This window comes from Hirundo rustica, chromosome 7 (genome assembly GCF_015227805.2).
Source record: "Hirundo rustica isolate bHirRus1 chromosome 7, bHirRus1.pri.v3, whole genome shotgun sequence".
NCBI classification, from domain to species: domain Eukaryota; kingdom Metazoa; phylum Chordata; class Aves; order Passeriformes; family Hirundinidae; genus Hirundo; species Hirundo rustica.
The window spans coordinates 23830570-23851848 of record NC_053456.1 but is presented as its reverse complement, the minus strand read 5'-3'; the positions used below and the strand labels follow the sequence as shown (position 1 = coordinate 23851848).

At 41.4% G+C, this 21279-nt stretch overlaps 1 protein-coding gene across 1 annotated transcript in view; it reads right to left on the bottom strand.

Moving 5' to 3' along the window:
- The window catches only part of ITGA4 (integrin subunit alpha 4), a 35028-nt gene extending 22398 nt beyond the window's left edge, over positions 1-12630 (bottom strand). The window contains exons 1-9 of the mRNA XM_040069351.2: positions 12446-12630; positions 12238-12359; positions 6402-6508; positions 6174-6303; positions 4839-4906; positions 4066-4195; positions 629-714; positions 234-293; positions 10-147 (exon numbers count right to left, since the gene is read on the bottom strand). Coding sequence (XP_039925285.1) covers positions 10-147; positions 234-293; positions 629-714; positions 4066-4195; positions 4839-4906; positions 6174-6303; positions 6402-6508; positions 12238-12359; positions 12446-12630 — 1026 coding nt within the window. The remainder of the gene's footprint in view (positions 1-9; positions 148-233; positions 294-628; positions 715-4065; positions 4196-4838; positions 4907-6173; positions 6304-6401; positions 6509-12237; positions 12360-12445) is intronic.
- Between the last annotated feature and the right edge of the window lie 8649 nt (positions 12631-21279).

Sequence of the window (21279 nt, the reverse complement as noted above, 5' to 3'; positions counted from 1 at the left end):
AATACTTACAGAACCTGAATTAATATAGACATAAACTCTTCCCTCTTCTCGGATGGCACTGTGCATTGGAGCACCAACTAGTAAGTCTGAGAAGCCATCTGAATTCAGGTCCACAGCACAAACTGCAGCTCCAAAGTAAGAACCAAGCTGTGTGCAGACAAGAAATGGTTATTATTTTTGAATTTTGATGAAGATGCACTAGAAGGTGCAGAAAAGTAATATGAAAGATTTACCTTTTTACCCTTTAGTTCAAATAGAATATTTAGTTGCTTCTCATTGCTAAAAATATATGCCTAAAATGAAAAGAAAATACAAGTGGAATTCAGCAAACTGTAATCTGAAATCCTTTCCAGTGCTCTCTCTACAGCATGTGCTAGAGAATTAGCAAAACAATGCATAATATCACAAAGTACTGCTCTCTCCTATTTCCTATCTGCAGCTTTCTTTAACACCATAGTTCACATCAATGTTATCCAGACTGACCACCCTAATTCCTTCAAGTTTTCCCCCCATGAGAAGTCATATCTGATACTTGTGTGTGTGTTCAATAAATTAATCTAAATTGGAAGATCATGGGTGTTTTCACGAGGTTATACTCTTCAAGCCAATGTTATAGACAATCCCTTACTTTACCAGTCTGCTCCTGTTGGGGAGCCCCTCCAATTACTTCTGTACTGGATGGCGTCAGAAAATGTCCAGCTCCAACAGAATATCCTGCAATCAGAAATGCACTATTCAGTACTGGAATTCTATATAACAAAGAAAGAATGGGAGCACTCCTTATAAAAGCTGTCAACACCATAAATTATTGTGAGTCTGACATTAAGACCTCATGCAAGACAGCAATGAAAGTAGAATAGAAAGTTTTTGAAGTAAAAGGTCACTACAGACAGTAAGTTCCATCAAGTAGGAAGAAGTGTCAGAAACACTCACTTTTTCCCAAGGACTCAATTATCTGCCATACTTCAAAAGGCAATAAAATAAATTGCAAACACTTGTTAAAGCATATTCTGCAATTGTACAGTGAGTCCATACTATTAATACAAATAAAAATGATCAAAAGTACATGCACTGCAATGTGGAAATACTTGATTCAATTGTTACTCTGACTATTATAAATGGATTGAAGAAAAAGTAAATGTAGTGCTACCTCCATGTGCACATACACACACAGAGCACCATGGACACACACATGAAAATGACAGGAACAAAATGAAAAAGCCTGATTATGCAATAAGAAAATATTACATCAGCTTTTGTAAATAAATCTACATTACAAAGCACTTCTGTATATGGAGAGACCATAAACAGGACCATATTTTGCTGCAGACATCCAGACACAGAACTGCAAAACAAAGGCTAACACCTTAACCTGTAGCTGTACAAGTCATCCTTACTCTTTCCAGAATACACTGGCTCAGTTGAAACAGGGAAGACAACATATTCTGCTATTCTTGCATTTCCTGAATGGCTGCCGATGTTCACAGCATTCAGAGAAAATGGAAAAATCATCTTGGATAGATGGGAACAAGCCCTGAATCTTCCATCTGTGAAGATAACTGCCTAGAATTCAAGCTCTCATTAAGCCACCTTTTTCTTTTCATATTTTAAGCTAAAAGAGATGAGCAATTTATCACTTGAAGGTCAACACCTTGTATTTATTTACTCAACAAAGAATTAAGGATGAACCTTAATTTATGTCCTCTGACATTTATTTTCTGGTTATTTTTGTTTTGCTAAAGTGTAAACATTACTAATTCTAAAGAGCTTTTTTTAAAAAAAGCCAATCACACACAAAAATTAGAATAATCACATAATCCTCATTTTTCTTTAATAGTATTAAAATGTTTGGCAGGGGAAGCGGAAATCGTGTAACTGACCCTTTAAACTTAAAGGCATAGAGAAATTTATTTGCAACTCCATAGTTTTCTCCTTTTTACCATCCCTAGAGTTTTTCAGTTTTCTGAAATGTTATTTGCCCTTCTCAGATTCCTAGCAGGAACTGTGTTCTACTTTATGATTTCTGTGAGGCAGTTTGTTAAGTGCCTAAGGTTACTTTTTCATCAGGGCCAGCTGATTCGACACACTGAATAACTGAAAATTCCTTTTATAGAAGTTGGCTACTACTCCCCAAGAGACTCTGAAGTAGTCAAGAAAATATTACCTAGTATCCTGTATTATAAATGTCTTTCTAATTTCCTTCTTTGTTTCAGCTGTCTGGTACATGAACAGCTTTGTTTCTGCCGGCTTATGGAAAATGCCACAATACTACTGCCCTTCCTGTAGTCTCTAGTTTCTTAATTATAATTCTTTAACAGTTTAATGAAAAACATAAAAAAAGATGCCAAGGTCTTGGTCCCTACCAGAGGAAGGACAGAGTAAGTAGATAATTGTATCTACTCACATGCCTGAATTACACTCTGCTCACAATATACTTCCACCACTTTGAAGGGATAATTTTATTTATTACTTAAGGGAACAACAAGCTCAGACTTCTAAAAATAATGATTTGGTAACAGAATTAACCCTGAACAGATTTTTGTCTTCAATAATTACAAACACGGGACAGAAGCTGAGGGAGGGGAAAGTAGGAACCTTTAAATTCCTTCAACCACACTATGGGTTATTATCCACAATAATAAACTGCAAAATTCCCGTTTTATCACAGCTGTTACTGCAAAGACACACAGATGAGTTAATGGTGCCCATCTTCGCTTTCCTATAGAAAGGCAAGTTTAGAAGACATGGCTCTGCTCAGCCAACTTGCACCAGATCACTAGGTGAAACAAACTCCAGCTGAATTCAGGTCCTGGATGGCCAAGGTAACTAAAGAAAGACCACATATGCATGGATAGGCCTTCCCTAACCTCTCCCCAACAGTCCTTATGCACGTTTTTACCCATTTGCCTGTATCTGGCTTCTGGCTGTCAATGACTGGACTCATTCATTACAGTAATTCTCATTCTTATACTTGTAGAAGCAGAAATCTGGAATGAACTTTTTTTCCTTAGACAGGTGCAGTATTTTTCCTGCTGATTATTACTGGAAAGCTTGAGCTTTTTCATTCTCTGAAGCTTTTCTTCTGTCCTGTGAAAGGTTAGAAGTTCTACTGGCTAACCCTAGGGATCGGCGTGCCTGATGCCCTTTTACCACCCAGTCTCTCTTCTGCTGGACTTTCCCACCAAGTCACGGTGGCCTTTGCAGGCTCAGAACAGAATTTTGAAGTCTTAGTTCACTGTGTTTCACAATAGCTATTTCATAACATATGCCAACTTCCTATTGTCAGAGGACTGGAATCAGAAACAGGAAATGTTTATCCACACGAACCGGAACTTTGAATGGGAAAATGCAAAAACCAATGGTCACAAGCAAAAATATTCTTGCTCAGGAGTTCAGGAAGTACAGATGAGCTTTTCTCAGTGTGTAGTGAGGACTGAAGCTGCTGTTGGGTTTTTTTTTGGCATAAACATTTCCAACCTGTAGCACTAAATTCAACTAGTTACTTGGATACAGGTACAGGAGTAGAGCTTCACGGCCTTGGTTACAGACATTCATAAATGAGATTTGCCTTCTCACATATCCAGACTAAGATATGTTTGGAATAAAAAAGAAATAAAACAACCATTGGAGAAAAGTTTGTCTCTAAAATTCATAGCATACTTTGCCTTACTGACAGTGAAAGCCTGCAGCTTTCACTGTAAAAATCTTTTCATATTTCTGTTATATGTGAAGCCACTGTCTTTTTCCATGAAAGCTCTTGGCAGCATTTCATACTTGAGTGAAAGGAAAACCATTGCTAATCAGAAGCATCCCTACCTTGTAAATCAAAAAATAGTTAAAAGTCAGTGGTGAGATGATAAGAATAGAAATCCACTGTTTGAGATGTTTCCTCAAAAAAAACAGAGAGGAAGTCTTAAAATTAAATAATGTTTAACAAAATCAGAACACATCTTTAGAACTGTTGCTTCTGGGATTAATAGTGAAAACACTGAAAAACGCTGTGCACTCACCCCAAGACCAGCTATTTAGCTTATATTTTAGTAAAGTATTAAATATTTTAAGTACCTAGATAACTGCCAAATTTCACTTGGTTATTTGAATCTGTGTAAGCGTGGATTGTATTGGCAGTTGTGTTGTATACAAAAACAGAACCAGTCCAATAAAATGATCCAGGGGCTCCCATGATAATTAGGTCCTAAAAGAAAAGTAAAACAAAGCCATGTTATTCACGAAAATACACCAAACAAGTAAAATGCTCTTCTTTAGATCTCCTGTGAATTCTATGAAAAGCTACTGGAGATGCCTCTGGCTCAGCACTGGGGTTTGCTACTAAATTACAGATAATATTTTCCAGATTTCATAAAAATACCATTATTAAAACCTTTGAACTGTAACAACAAAATAGAGCAACAATCAGGATATTCTCTTCTCAAAAGAGATTTTTAGAAATTACAATCTTAGGGTGGAATGGAAATGAAATAATATAGAATATTACACTGTAAAGCAAGACGGTAAGCATTATAAATGTTACATCAAACAGATTAAAGAGAATAATAAAATTTCATCCTCTGCTACAACCATGCCCTTTTTCCAGATGAAAAATAACTGGATTTCGTAAGGTGTAAAAGTATTCTTGGGACTAAAAATTAAAGTCTTACTTGGGAATTATTCTGCAAGTCATATTAAGATTCAATTAAAAAGAAATTAGAAAAGTGATTTTTTTCCCTTCCACAATAAAATACAAAACTGGTGTTTGAGTTTACATATCCACTTTTATATTTATTACACATAAAAGTAAGTATATAAACAGAGAGACATTTGGTATCTTTAATACACACCTCAATGTAAAAACTAGACATTCCAGCCTGACATGACCCATGGTTTTCGCCAAACTTTCGTGCATGATCTGGGAATGGGTGAGAAATATTAAAAAGAATGAGAACCATATAGTTCCAGAGTTTTGTTACTTCAACTGAAGTTGAGACAATTTAGGGAAAAAAACCCAAACAACACCTCCCCCAAAAGTTGGCTTTCAGTTCTGTAATACAACTAAAACCATTGGTTTCCACTATATAGCCTTTAGGAGCAATATAGTATTGTAATGAACTCAAAACACTATGTCTTCGATCACACCTGCTTTTGAAATATTGTCACTTTAAAGGCTACACTTGTCTTTCAAAATTGTTCCATGAACAAAACAGCCGAACAGTTTGAGCACCACATCTGGAAACTCTTCCACTCTGTACTTCAGGCACACTGTGACAGGCTCATGTTATCTTGATAGAACTCGCCCAGTGCTCCACTGCTGCCGTGAAGGGTTTGTGTTATGGCAGTCTTTAGACACGCTTTCATCCTGGCAATCCAACACTGTCCCGCTCTGTTTTCCAGCAATTCTTGGCTGACTGCCTGCCATCAGGGTTCCCTTCAGTCCATACATGGATTTGTACACTTAAAGTCTCCAAAGAGAAATCATGATTTCAGCAGCCCTCGTAACAGTCTCCAAAGCCAGCAGTGGGACATTTGAGGCACAGAAAGGTCAGACTGTCAGCTGATCCTTGCATTGGCAAGGCACAGGGGCACAAGATGGTTCTCCTGGGTGAGTGGTAGGTAAGAATGGGAAAGCATGGATGGAATCATTTGACAGATTCAGGTCTTGACTCTTATTCTGCTGCTGAAGTTCCCTGAGGAAAAACCCACGAAAGTCTCATGCCACAGCAGCAGCCTTGGCAGAAGGCAAGTAAGGGACAAGGACGCACGCTGTGACAGTCACTGCAGCACCTTTGCATCAAAGGCTAAGGAGCAGATGGCAACAATCTCTTGCAGGTATTTCTGCTGCTCTGCTGTGAGACTTTCCAGAGCAATGACAAGAGTAAAGGAAGGAAGGATGTCCTCTACTGGCCTGTTTTTGAGAAGCACACATCCTTCAGCTATGCAGTCCAGGAAAAAAAAACCTATTCTGATGTGCTGTTTCAATTAGGTTTTGCCTTTTGAAAGTTTTTCCTTGAAGTGAAAAACATCTTTACATCATAAACTGGGCTTATATCATCAGCACTCAGCCTCCAAACCTTTGGCTGCAGAACACCTGCTCAGAGCAACAAAGGCTTTTCACAAACTCAGCACCACTCAGTCGTGTCTCACCCTTCTCTACAAAAGGGCTCGAGCACTCTGCTTACCTATATAGCATGGGCATATTCTTCTGCTCAGCTCAGTGCGAAAATCAGGAGGAATGGCAAAACAAATACCATGTGGCAGTTTGTGCTCATTTTTCACATAAAACACGTTTTTCCATCTATGTCCACAAGCCTATGGATATAAAACAAATACAGCATTTGACGTGGAAGCCTACAAAAGCTGACTGCAGTCTGACAAACTGACACGCAGAGCCAGCGGTTAACACATACAACGATAGATCCGCTCTCCTTTGGCTGCCTCGACAAGCTGACACCCAGCCACTGATGATCCCGCTCCTCCACACAAGTCTTCCCGCAGCGCTCTCCACTGGGATGGCCTAGGAGACAAACACCAACGCTCGGAACAGAGGGACAAGGTGAAGAACAATGCAGTGGGTAAGAGGAGCACCCAAGAACTCCGGGTTTGGTGGATCTGAGCTCTGTCTCTGTCTTACACAGGTCATGTAGACTTTCTACTTTCTTCTTGAGCAAAGGTATGGTTGTGGGTAGCCAAAGGGAACATCCTGGCTCTGAATGTGATAGGCTGGCTGTGAGGACGGGCTTCTCCATCATTACTCAGATGGGAAGTGACATTACACTCAGTTTCGGTGAGTAAGTTGTCTTCAGACTAAAAGTTCATAAGAAATATAAGCAATATCTCTGAGTGCCACCTAAACTCTAGCCTAAAGCAAACATCTCTCCAACTACGTGTCTGTTGGTGGCAGACCTTAAAGCAATCTCTACTGCAAATGGCTATCAAATAAAGGTTGTATGACAGCCATCTCTACTGGGGATGGCAGATCATTACCTGTGCATGTCCTGAATGCTTCTTTCACTGTTGCAATTATTCACCAGCAGCTCTTAGTGTTTGTTCTAAAGTACAGTTATTTTTTAAAACCTTGAGAGAACACATTGAAATGTCTTCTAATTCCGCCCCCACAGCCCAAAAGGCTACAGTATTGCCAAGTTAGCAAACATTTACTTTCTTAAAAGCAGTAGCGGTCCCCAGGGTAAGGAGAAGCTACACATTTATTCTAAGTTACATAAAGCAAGCTTTTAATTTTTAAGATGTTTGTATGAATAAGCATCAACAAAATTATTGAAATAGTATTTTCTATGCATCAGCACAATAGTTTAGGAAAAAAAAAAAATGGAAACACATTATGTCCATTTAAAAAAACTCTTCTGCATAATTTTTAAGACTGTCTCCGATTGAACACAGCTACAGGTGAACCCAAACCGTTTGAGGTTTAAGGTTCAGTTTAGTTACCCTGAACAGGATGTCAGTACAGACCACAGAGTACTAATGCTGATATTTGCATGGAAAAAAGCCCCATAAATCACACCCCACACCTTTTCATCCCTCGCTCCACCAAAAAACCTGCAAAAATTAAACCAACAAACCAAACACCTGTGCTGAGAGCAGAACTGGCATTTATTACTGTCCAATGTATTAGAGAGGTTTAATGAATACACAGATTATCCTATTGGCTAACGTGAAAGATGTGAACTTACGTGTACTGAATATATACTGCTTTTCAGAAACAAGTGTGGAATTTAGTTTTGGATTTTTAGAGCTATATAATGGAAAACTTCTCACTTCCTAAGGAAGACATTTCCATCGTTTGCATGAATGATAGAGCACTTTAATCTGATTGAAATCTCCTCAGAAAAGAAAACTCCATTACACTCCCATGTGTAAGAACTAGTCCTCCTTTAAACTGCAGCAGACAATTTACTTCTGGTAACTCCCTTCTAGCAATGTGTTCCATCCTCTTATAACAATGACTTACCTGGGACTTGCTTTTATGTGGATTTGCAGGAAATGGAAGAAGTAGAGAAGACCAGGGCAATAAATTTAGACCCAAGAGACTGAGACTTTTTATCAGTAAATCAAATAAAACCAGACAATGATGATGTGAGAGATGAGTAAATTCAGCCTCAGTGCTTCATTCCCATGCCTGTTTCAGAGGTTTGTAACAAGAAAAAGCACCACCATTCCTCAACACTCATTGGATTGCATTCCCCTTTTCCTCTGCTCCAGTATATGATGATTCAGCACTATTTTGGCCCTTTGCTGACTTGCTGCCTTATGTTTCCTCTCTTTCTCTGGCTCGCAAGTAGTCAGCCACCTGGAAATTACAGACCTTTGTGGGAGACAGAAGTGAGAGAACCTGACATCCCAGACACCCTGATGAGTCCCTGCTCAGGCTATGACATTATAAAAGCTCTATCAGATGAGAAAATGCAGTATTCTGCACAAGCAACAGAGCAGCACTGCATAAGCTCAAGAGGACATGGCAGCTTGGTTGCCTCAGGGAAAAGGAGCACGTGCTGTCATAAAGTCACTGAGAAATAAGTAATTGCCCATGCCTGTGTACATTACACAGCTGGAAGATACACTTCTGCTGTAATCTCCCCTGAACACATCCACAGAAACAATGCAGCTGCAGATAAGTAAGGTCATAACTTATAAAGCCACTTCTGGATTTGGCCTCAAGGATCATAATACAGATGTTTGCAATGTCATCTGATAAACCAGTTTTATACAACTTGCTCCAGTGTTTTCCATGCCCAACAGCCTCTCACGACCCATTCTATCCTCCCATAGCTCCCCATGTCCTATTGCTAACTGATGAAAACTATGAAGTTGACTACAAAGGCAATAAGCCTTCTGGTATCCTGCTCCTAGATGTCAGGGCCTCAGAGTCTATTTTTACTCACCCAGGCAGTATTTTCTGTTTTCATAGATCTGATAGGTGTTATTCCTCTTACATTCCTCAAATGACTTCTACCCAAAACTTTTTAAATGACACCTGCTGTAACAGCCTAGGTTCCAGAAGATCCCATGTTCCTTGGAATGGTACGGCTATTTGAAAGAGGTGACTTGCAAGGTATGAGCAGCGCAAGCGACATAAAAAAGCCACACTACCAAACCCAAACCTACTGAAATCAAAGTTGAATAAACACAGCTCTGCCTTTTGGGGAAAACTATTAACTGTTCACTTTTCCATTGTAATGATTCAGCTGGGGGAGCTAGAGGGCAATTTGTTCACAGGTTAATTGTAGCAGAAACTTAAAGGAAGGCAGCAAGACTGAAACTGCAGGCAGAGCTTTCTGGCCTCCTGTTAAACAGTATGCATTGAATTTACCGCACTCATTTGTAGTGAAAACTAATTTTTTCTTTAGACTGGATGGCAAATTGCACAAATTATTTCCCATACACTTTAGCCAGTCAATCACTGTTTCAAATCTGAGAGCAGTGCTATTGAGGAATTTCTGCAACATTTTGTAAGTCTGAAATTCAACAGGTGAAAACATCTAAAGAACTTTGCGTAAGTTCCTCTGAAGTAATCCGTGACTACCCCAAACCAATGTGGGCCAGGATTTGAAACTGAAGACTAGAAGATGGACACTTAGTGCTTCAACCTGAAGCACTGTATTTTGTACTTTAGCCTAAAGTTTGATTACACGCCTCTGCATCCAACATAAGCCATTATTTAAAAGTACTGCAAATATAAATAAATCTGCAGTCTAGAATACTTGCACCACAAACAGAAGTACTAGAACTCAGAAAGAGACTGAAATCTCTTCTATTCATTTTTAATCGCCAATGAGTGGCTAGGAACACAAAGACTTGCTAGTGTATCTCATGGCTCTTTTCAGTTCTTAAACCAGCCCAGGGCCTGCAACATCTTGAAGAACATTAAAATTCTTTAAAGTATGTCTGGATGAGTTATCCCAGATACTGTGATGACTGTAGCATAAGATTATTCTCAGCAGCTTTTTTGCTACTGAGGAAGCAGATAGGAACGTGTGACATATAAAAATACAACAGCAGTTTTGTGTGATCAGAGGCTTCCTAACTGTTCAATAGTTATGGCAGTTTCAAGGCTACTTTAGAGAAAAGGAGCAACAAAGCATTTTAACGTATTTATGTCACTAAGTAACTCACATATATTTATTACAGAAGCTCAACATTTAGAAAGCCACATCTATTGCCTGTTATCACCTCTACTTTTTTTGTGACTTATAATTAGAAACTTACCACCTCAAAGATGTTTTTACCAGAACAAAATGCAAATTCAGCTATTTAAGAGCAAGATAGAATCACTTATTTCTCTTTGTGCCTGTTCAGCAGTGTAATATATCAACACACATTTTTCTAAGGAAATTCCCTATTCTATGAGATCAGAACCCAAACTTGAATGTGTTAGATGAGTGATAATTAAGTTCAGCTCTGTAATTGCAAGTTCCTCTGCATATTTCTCTGACCTCAGATACTACCCCACTTCATTCGCATCCCATGCACCACAGCTGCCTTTGGCTTCTTTATTGACCTCAATGACCTCTTTTACAATACAGTACCGCTTTTCAGAAATACTACAGATGAACCTTAGTGATGAAAAGATGTCACCTAGTAGTAATGGAAACGCACAGTTTACAAAAATCTCATGTGGTATAACTATTTTTTTAAAAAGTATGTCATGCAACCTCTAGACCTGGGAAAAGAGGCCATGTTAACCTAAGCCTTTGGAACCACATAAACATTTTCATATATACCTGTTACCTCATTTCACTTAGAATCCCCATAGCTCCTGAAGAAAAACCCGTCATATTATTTCTTCAGAGATTTTATTTCTCCGTTGGCTAAATGAGTAAACTGAGAGGCCCTGCAGATGTATGTAGTTTTCAAAGAACCTGAAACTTTCAACCCTTCCTTTTCTTCCCCTACATAGTAAAGGACTATTTTTACCACCAGTCCAGGAACAGGGGTTTATTGCCTCTAAGCAGATGCTATTTCACCGCTTTAGTTGACCTGACTTTTTGCAAACCTCCTTGTATAAACAGGCAGTCAGAAAAAGAAAATATCTTAGTTATGCGTAACTTTTTAATATATATAGTATTGGAATAAAATTACTCAACAAAATCAGAAAAAACTACTTGGGCTGGTAAAAAATTAATTTCCATTCTTTCTAGTAGCAACTGGTTGTCTTTTTCTCATGCAGCTACACGTAAAACACCACTGAAGTACCTTAGTTTTTTGAAGCCCAGTTACAAAATATAACTCTTATATCCATTGGTAGGAAAAAAAAAAAATGGACAGAACCCACCAGTTCTAAGTTTTATGCACAGACATGTAGAGAAGTAATTGTTTCACCATTTTTTTTTTGGTCACAGAATGCTGAGCTCTGCCGTGACAGCCACCAGCTCATGGCGCGCTATCGCTTTCAAATATTTTGATAGCCCCTTCCCGCGCTTCTCCTTACTGGGCGGTGAGCTCCTAACGGATGGGATACTCTTGGTCAGAGGGTTGAGGAAGATTCTCTCCAGAGCATATGAGTAGCACGAACAGCACTGTATGCAAGTGGGACAGGAAGAGAGCCCAAAGCAATTCACACATGCTCAAGGGCAGCCCACTGCAAAGCCTTCCGCTTTTTAACAAGTATCAAACTTGTTAAAAAGTTGAAAACTTGAAAGCTAAGTAAGTTCAGCCAGTTACATCTCCTAAGTATGGAGACTGTGGAGATAGGGACAAGTTAAATACAGGAGCCAAAAAACCTGATTCAGTCAAAAATAGCTTTGTTCGCCTGAAACTCCAATAAATCTGCAAGCAGGGAGAACACATCAAGACAACTGTGGTTCAGAGTTACTTTAGGGTGGCTTCTACGAAGAGAAGGCTTTGCAAAAGAAAACATGATTTAGGCACATACTTCCATCCTCTCATCCCTGAGCTTCCTGCATTTCACCCACTGCCCTGAAAGCTGCCCCAGGCTCCCCCAGAGCAGTGTCAGACCGAAACTCTCATGGGGCTTATGACCCGGAGACTGAAAGGTGCGAAACGGCTGTGGGAACATCTGTCACACCTAACTTCCCCAAATTAAGTTTTGCTGCTTATTTTCTCTCCCGGCGCCGCCGCTACAGTGCCCGGGCAGTAGCGCTAACCTCGCCCTCTAGCAAGGGGCGCAGCGCTCCGCCGTTTGAGCCGGAAGGGCCCGGCACAGCCCGCAGGGCAGCGAGGCAGAGCCGCGCCGGGGTCCCCCCGCCCACGCCCCGCTGGACTCACCCAGCTGGAGCTGCTCGCACCCTCCGCTGGAGTTCCCCCCGATCCGGCACCGGAATATGGCCCCGGGGTTGACCACCGACTCGTTGGCGGGCCAGCTGGCCCGGGGCGCGCCCACCACCAGCCTGTGGGGCAGAGACGGCAGCGTGAGGAGCCGCGGCCGAGACGAGGCGCGACGGGACCCGCGGGGGCGGCCGGGCCGGGGACTCACCATCGCTCCTCGCCGTGGCGGTGCAGCAGAACCGAGTACCCGAAGAGGGTCCCGTTGCTCCCGCGGAAGAGCAGCGCGTGCTGCGCGTCCAGGTTGTAGGGCCGCGCCGTCGGCAGGCACTGCCACAGCAGGAGCAGCGGGGCGGCCCAGCCCGCAGCGCCCCGCGCCCTCCCGCAGCTCCGCATGGCTCCGGCCGACCGGCAGCGCACCCACGCCGGCTTCCCGCCTCTCCGCTCGGCGAGAGGGCAGCGCCCCGCCCCGCCCCGCCCTGCCCCGCCCTGGGTCGCCCTCCCGCGGCCCGGGCCGGGGGTGTCACCGCGAGCTGGGCAGTCGCACGGGCACGCCGCCACTTCCTCCCGGCCGGCCGCAGCCCCTCTCCCTTCCCGGGCGGCAGGGGTCGGGTTTCTCTCCGCCCCGTCCGCTGCGGAAGGGACGCGGTCTCCACAGGCCCCCGTGTCCTCGGGCAGTGCACTGGGACGCGGCCATCCCGACGCCGGCGGAGCAGAGAGGGCCGCGGCCCCTCGCTTCACCTTGACACACTTGCCCGGCCGGGCCGGCAAGGGGGGGAAAGAGATACTGCAAACTTGTCCTAAAACCTCCCGCCGAGCAGCGGGCGGGCAGCTCCACCCGAGCGCAGCGCCGTGTTCTGAGAAAGGAAGTGTGGAGAAGATTGAGCTTTCCTTTTAGATTTAGGAAGAAATCTCAGTACCCCGGTGTTGAAAGCCTTCCCCACCGTCGCTGTGCTGAGGGGGTCTTTCCTGTTGTCCCCCCGTGGGGGGTATTTGATTCCTGAAACCAGTGCCGCAGAAGCAGAGCGCAGCGAGCCTGGCCTACCCATGTTGCGCAACACGGCTCACTGATGATGGCTCCTTCCTTTCACGTGTGATGTAGTCAAAACAACCCCCCATCGCTCCTCTTACATTTTAGAGTAACTTTTTCACGGTGCTTTTCCGTTCTTGTGTTGCTGACAAAGTTAGCAGCCGTGCCTCCAGACAGCGAAGGAACAAAGCAGAATGAGCCTTGTGCAAGAGATCTGGGTTTTGGCAGACCTTGAAAGGGCTCCCTTGATCTTAGTGAGGAACTTTTCTGTGCATGTTTTCAGCAATCAGTCGCTGAGTCTTGATTTAGCTCGTACTGAGTTGTGTTCATCCTGAAAGCAAGGCTTTTGCTTCTGTCTGCAAACCTTGCCTCATTGATGTCCTCTGAATACCAGGGCTTCCCTGTTGCTATAATAACCCCTGTATATGGATAACCTATGTATAACGGTATTTTGAATCTGAAGAACAAGAACAAAAGAACTTCTAAATGAAAATTTTAGTTACAAAGATTACTTACTGTATCTGGAATGAAATCCAGTATTACTGCAACTATCTAATATTATACATATTAGAAATAACAGTGAGATGGCAGACTGTCATCCCCTAATGGAAATTCAGAACATGGCATTTAAGCTTCTTGGGAAGATACCCCCCTTTCATTTCCATTAAGTTAGTGGAAATGTGGAAAGTTTTACACTTCTGCGAAATGCCGAGCAACTTCCAGAGCAGGGCACTGAGGCAACGCAGAGTGAAACATCTTGTCACCCTGACCACATGCAGATGTGTAATTTCTGGAATGAGATCAGCACAGTGGAAGATCTGACAGTCAGCCAGTCAGCAGTGTATCTTTTTTTAAGTCCTCATCTCCAGAGCCATCAGAGGGCTTCTCCAGATGACACTGATGTGGAGCAGTGGCTGTTTCGTGTAAAGGAGTCAAACATCTCCTCAGTTGCTATTCATCTTCCTTCCAATTACTGACATCAAAAGAGTTAAAACAATCAACAGCAGCTGTGAATCTGCATTTCTACTACTCAAGAAGTTTTCACCCTCATTTTCAAAGCAGCAAAACAAGCATGATTCAAAACCAAAATGCTAAATTGTGGTTTAGTTGGTGAAAAATTGTAACAGGATAGCACCACCATGATGCAGGAACCATGTTGAGATGGTGGCAAGGTTTCTGGCTGACAGGAAAAGGTAGATTGTAAAGTGGTGGGATTCAATTATTGGCACATAAATAGCCGCTTATCAGCTATGATATGAAATTGAGACCTGTACCTCACCTATCAGGAGATTTGTGTATTGTCTTCTAGACTCTGCTAGAGTGGAAGTGATCATGATCCACCAGGCATCAATGAAATCAGAGGAATATAAATTACCGGAGAGACAGAAATCCGTATTTTGAGAAATATTTGCAGGTTTCAGTAGCATTTAGGTGTAGGACCAGAGAGCATAATAAATGCAACTGACAATACGAAGTAATGAAGAGAGAACTCGAGTTTTATTAGGGATTAAGGGAATTTGCAGAAGAGATGGAACCAACACTGGAAGCCAAGTACCTGTATTTACATATCAAATATCAGTTATGTATCAGTTTATATATAAGTTATCCTGAAATAATAATAAAAAAAAATTCTCCCCAAAACATCTTGCTGCTATACAATCATAACAGCACATCTCCCACGACCCTCTGTGGGTTAATAACGCTAGAAGCAAAACATCACAGTGACTTGCTCCTGTGCTTGAATTTGGTTCACCATCTAAGGCAATTTCAGAGGAGCCAGTGGGATGATTTGTTAATTATATTAGTCCACAGTTTGGCAGCATTTTTTACAGCAGATGTGTGCATTTCATCCGACTGTCCTCATTTCTTGCTGTTTATTCTTGAATCATACTGCTGCCCCTGTTGCACTGATACTGTTCAGCGTCTGAGCAGTGAAACACATCAGAGAAGTGATCTGAGTTCAAAAAATAACTCAGCAAAAACCCCCAAACCAAGATCAGATTTGTAGTTTGTATATTGTGTGGCTGGTTGTATTGGCAATTGTATTGGATGTATTTATTGGATGGTTTAAACTGATGCTGCAGCTTTAGGAACTTTCTCAGGCAACGGCCTTAACTTTCCAGAAGTAGCAAGTCTACAAAGTTGAAGCCTACACATCTAACTTAAAATGAGGCAGAAATCCACTCCCCCAGTATTGATCTCCTGCTGGAGCTCAAGAATATTGGTCCAAATACTCTTCTGCATGGGTCCAGCTAAAAAAGAGCTGTATTAGAGTAAACCAGAATTACTGGTGGTAAATGTCAAACAACATCATGCGAGCAAGTTTATAAAAGTTCATTTATGGTCCTTCAAATGTAATGTAATATTTCAAATACAATTATGAAGTAGTAGCTACTGCTGAGATTTTCATTTGTTAGTTTTTGCATTTGGGAGCAGTATGAAAGAAAGTCACTGGAAAATGAACAAACACACAAAAGGTTTGCCTTCCCCACCCAGAGCTGTTCAATTTAGGAAAAACAGTGGTTTGAGTCTTTATTCACTCTGTCAACATTGTTTACCTCTAATACATCCCAGTGCTGGTGAGAAGAACAGAAAGAAAATTACTGAAGGAAGAACATACTGATTCTGAGTGTCTGTCAGCTTTCTTCTTTGGATCATATACCTTTTGATTTCCTGAGTTGGAAGGCATTTGTATTAAATTAAGTCCTGTGTGTGGGCTGGTGTTGGGTAACTGATCACATGACTGCTTTTGCTGTGTTGCAAATACATGAAAGCACATGTTGCTAAAAGTCCTTGTGGATATGGCTGCTTTGAGCTGTGTCTGTCCCTGGTCTCCTGTGCATCGTGGAATCTTACCACTGCTTATGGAAGAGTTTCTCCAAATCTACTCTGAATTAGAAATAAAAACAATCAGTGGCTGAGTTCCTGTTCCTAATTAGAAATACTTGAAAGTGTAATTTTTAAATTGTTTAAATACCTAAGTAGTGCTCTTTCAAATTTGAAATTTCTAAACCTTTCTGATTTACTGAAACATGGAAAATCTAGGGTTTTTTGTCAGACCGTAAGACCATTGTCTTGTTTTCGTGTTTCTCCTCTGCCACCCCCCAACAATGGCAGTGGGCCACAAAGTCTATTATTCATATGCTTTCATCTGAGAAATTGTAGAAGGCAAAATACACTCTTACACTTACCTCTAAGACTCTCTTCAAGAAACTTCATCTTCCCTCTGCTGTAAGATACATGTGAGCTGGCATGAAGAGGTTGTATTGTCTGCTGACAAGTATAATTGAGCACAGATGTCTGAGGCACCAAAAAGAAGCGAATGTTAGCAAGGATCCTAATTTTATCATTTTGCTTATATTCTCTTTAGAGATCTGAATTAATTTAGGATCAGTTAAAGGAAAACAATCTTTTAATTTAATCAGCTTATAATATATTTACACTCATATGATGCCCTTTTAGGAAATACGTTAAAGAAGTTTTTTCTTTCCTTGAACAATTGGGCTGCTGAAGTAAAGGCTGATCTGCCAAAAGAGTTTTCCAGTATTTAAACATATATCAGTGTCATACAGAAAATGACTATGGCAACCTGACTAGACGAAGCAAACAAAAGATAATTATAGTTAACAACAGCTTAACTAATAACTGCATTTTGATTTACAGATAGGTAGGGCTGGAAATTAATCATTATATATATGTGTGTGATTGATGTATTGGATATCTTTTTTTGTTTCTTAAAATTTTGTCTAAGATTCTTGAGTTGCAAGATCAGACACAACTAAATAACTGGTTCTGAGCAGATTTGGGCAGTAACCTCTTTTCCCCTCCCAAAGGAATTGCTGAGCTTTTGAAACTTTCCCATCTGAAATTCAAACAAAGCGTGTTTTCATGCACCATTTCTGTGTCTTCCCTTGTAAAAATCTGGCTCAGCACAGTTGTAGCATTTTTTCATTATTATCACTTTTTAAAACAAATATTTAAGTTAGATATAGTTTCTTTGAGATAAAAAGGAAATATGTATGCTCAGAGAATTTCAACATAAAAACGTAGTTTTCTTTTTTCAAATTACTAATTTATTTAAATCAACACTTTCCCATAATTAATTCATGTTTCAATATATTCATGTCTACACAGAAAAAAAATCTGGCCATTTCTTGATATTGTGATTCTATTTTTTTCATACTTCTATTCTTCTATAGGTTCTATGTCTGCTGATGAGATTGGATGCAATAGGAATGGAACAGAATCTGAAAAAACTTTGCCTAGAATTATTTCTTAGCTGCAAAGCAATTTTAAGTTAGACATTGGTCTGTTGCATCTACTAAGCAAGATAAACTAAAGGACAAGGTAAAAACACAAGCTTTGGTTATTTAAACAAGTAGATATTGGTTTTGCTGAAAAGAAGGATCCGTTTTGTACTCAGGTATGAATTTATGTAGCACTTACCATCAATGTTAGTTTCAATTTGTATCAGTGTTTGAGTATGTGCATATGTCAGTACAATGACAGTGTTATGCTTTACAGGACTGCCTGAATTGTTATTTTCCAAAGGTTTCCATACAAGAACACTTAAATGACTGAATATTTTGAGAGGAATGTAAGGTTCTTTGTTGTCTCTCTCATTTCTTTTTAAGTTTTGGTGGGTTTTGTTTTGGGGTTTTTTTGGTGGTTTTTGTTTTGTTTTGTTTTGTTTTGTGTTTTGTTTTTTTTGGCGGTTTTTTTTTTGTTTGTTTTTTTTAATTTCTAACAGAAAAATATTCATGGTCAATGATTGGTGCAAGTTGGACAATTAATAATTTAGAGACTGAGTCAAATGACGCTGAGGCTTAAATCCTTTGGCTCCACAGAAAAATAATCACTATGAGAACTGCCCCCAAATTAGAAAGGGGGGATGTATTTGGAACATGTTCTTTCAGCAGTGACAACAGCTATATTTCAGATAGGAAAAATACCTCACAAGACCCCCTTATTCCTTGTAAAACAATCCACCAAAAACTCAAACTGAAACAGTTGTTGGAAGAGAACTGTTGAAAGGAAACATCTGGAGGAAATACCATTCCAATTTCAGTCTTGTCTTCAGTATACCATAACATACATTTTCCAAGATGTGATACTGTGTTTCATCAGACAACATCACAATGAGATCATACCTCTGAATATGGACTCCAGGTCACCTTTGTGAAGGATGGTAATCATTATGTCTGATTCTGCTTCCTGAGAGAGTATATTAAAAATATTTCTCATCAATTGGTCATTTCTTTGATGCTAGCATGAAATCCTAGATTTGCACAAAATGATTGCTGCACAAACTCCTAGTCTATGTGAGGATGGGAGCAGGCATCTCAAAACAGGAGCCAGCCTTGAGAGTTCAAGAGAGTTGCAGAGAAAAGTCTAAAACAAGCTAAATCCAGAACAACAATACGATAAGAAGGAATTATGGTAGAAGGGAGTGAAAATTGGATGACTTTGTATAGCCATATAAACAGTGGCACTTCTCAAATTCTTCAAAAGAGATGAAAATAAAATATTTTTCTAGATTGCTGTGTTTCTTATGTGTGTATATTAATATTTTTCTAGTACTCCTTTCATGGATACTCTTAGTATGATTCAAACCCCATCCATTCCCCATAATGTGTCTTTCTTGGATTTATTAACCTCTTAAAAAAAAAAAAAAAAAAATAGGGAAAACAAAAAATTTCTGGCAAGCTATTGGAGTTCTAATTGTTAAAATGTCAACTTAAAATGCCCTTAGTAGTTACATTTGTAAGTAGTTATTTGTCAGCTGTATACCTGTGATTTCATAGTTATTAGGTCCCATAAAAGTTTAGACCCCAACAATTTAAACATTAAGAATTCTTGTTAACTTGCAGGAACAAGACCTGGATGTATTTGAAACATATGTGGCCTTTTGTGCACTTGTAAAATCTATAGACTTATTGACCAATATGCATGTATAAACTATGTACATATGTATTTTAATCTCATATTCTACAGATTATGTCTTCTGCTGCAAAATGGACCTGAGCATTCATAGCATACTCATGGTTTTCTATTTACTTATTCTAAAAAATTTACACATTCTAGATACATTGGGATCAGGTCGGAAAAATGTTATTCCCCCTTTTCAGTGAGTGCTTATTATACTTGAGCAGGTGCACCACAGTATATCTGTTCTGAGAAAAGAATACCCTGAGTGCATTGTTTCTTCAATGAATATTGATATTCAGCTTCTTTGGCCAAAATACATCACTCCCAAAACAATTTTGTGTTACAGCAACACAATAAATACGATGCCTTAACAAACTTTGGCAAAGGAGTCTTTCCATAAAACTGATGTATTATATATAATTCAAAGATGCCAGTGATTTCCTTAGGAAGGAAAAAGATCTATCATTTTCTTTCCTTTTAATGAAGCAGTAATTCCAAAGGTCAAGGAAAGGCTTCCAAAGGCTACTACATAAGTAGTAGCTTGCGTCCAACTATGTTTGCTGCTCTGTGTCTTTGTGGGGAGATCTGTACAGACATGTAGAGCAGTTACTTTCTGCATATACGTTTGTAAAGGAGTGGAAAGCACAGTGAAACTGACTGTTTAATGACTCCAGTGAGAAAATCGCTCACGTCCTGGAGGACCATGCACGGCTCTGAATTTTAGTGAACTGAAAGTTCAGCTCATACTTGAGTTCCTCGTTAGGGACCCTGACTGAATTTGCTCCCCAGCCGTATTTGTTTTCCCCCAGCTGCTGTGCCGGGGTGCTCAGGGCTTGGCCATGTCCTCCGCATGTTCCCTGTGTTCTCCCCCGTCTTGTCCTGAGGCCAAAGAGGCTTGGCTGAATCCATGGCGCCTGGCAGGGAAGGTGTTGTGCCTTGAGCCTTGAGGGACGGCCAGCAGGTTGTTTAGGGTGTCCCTGGCAGGGCACAGGCACTGGGAAGGCTGCAGCTGCCCTGAGGGAGAGGCCGATGGCCACCCTGCGCTGCACGCAGCCGGTTACAGCCGGTTACAGCCGGTTACAGCCGGTTACAGCCAGTTACAGCCGGTTACAGCCGGTTACAGCCAGTTACAGCCAGTTACAGCCGGTTACAGCCAGCTGCAGCCGGTTACAGCCAGTTACAGCCGGTTACAGCCGGTTACAGCCGGTTACAGCCAGTTACAGCCGGTTACAGCCGGTTACAGCCGGTTACAGCCAGTTACAGCCGGTTACAGCCAGCTGCAGCCGGTTACAGCCAGTTACAGCCAGTTACAGCCAGTTACAGCCGGTTACAGCCGGTTACAGCCAGTTGCAGCCAGCTCCCTTGGTAGCTCCTGAGGGCTGTGCCAGGCAGCCATGCTGAGGACACCTCTGACAGTCCTGACAGAGGGCAGGGTGCTGCTCAGCTGGTGAGGTGTGACAGGAAAAGAGTGAGGGACAACGCTGTGAGCACCAGGGGCAGGGCAGGAGTGGGAAAGGCGCCTCAGGTGCCAGAGCAGAGACTCGCCTGTGGCTTGGGAAGAAAAAACGCCATTTTTCTTCAGTACCCCCGCTGACCTGAAACCAGTGGATATGGCCTGGAGGAGCTACTGACTGTGGAGAGCCCATTCTGTAGCAAGCTTTCCTGAAAGCAGCTTTGTCCCTGGAGAGCTCACACTGGTGCAGAGCTTTCCTGACAAGAACCGTGGCCATGGACGGCCCATGCTGGAGCAGGTTCCGCTGACAAGAACCATGGCCCCGTAGAGCACACATTGTAGCAAGTGACAGGAATTGCATCCATGCTGGAGCAGGTTCTTGTGATGGCCACTGTGGCCCTGAGGATGCTACACTGGAGCAGTTTCTTCTGACAAGGACTGAGACTCTTGGAGAGGAAATTCAGCCCATGGACAGTAACCTGCAGCCCATGGACAGGACCCACACTGGAGCTGAGGAGAAATGTGAGAAGGAGGGAGAGGGAGGAATGGGCTGTCATGAACTCATAGTAACCTCACGCTCCCCATCCCCTCTGCACCTCTTTGACATGGCTGGGGGATATAGGGGACCTGAAAA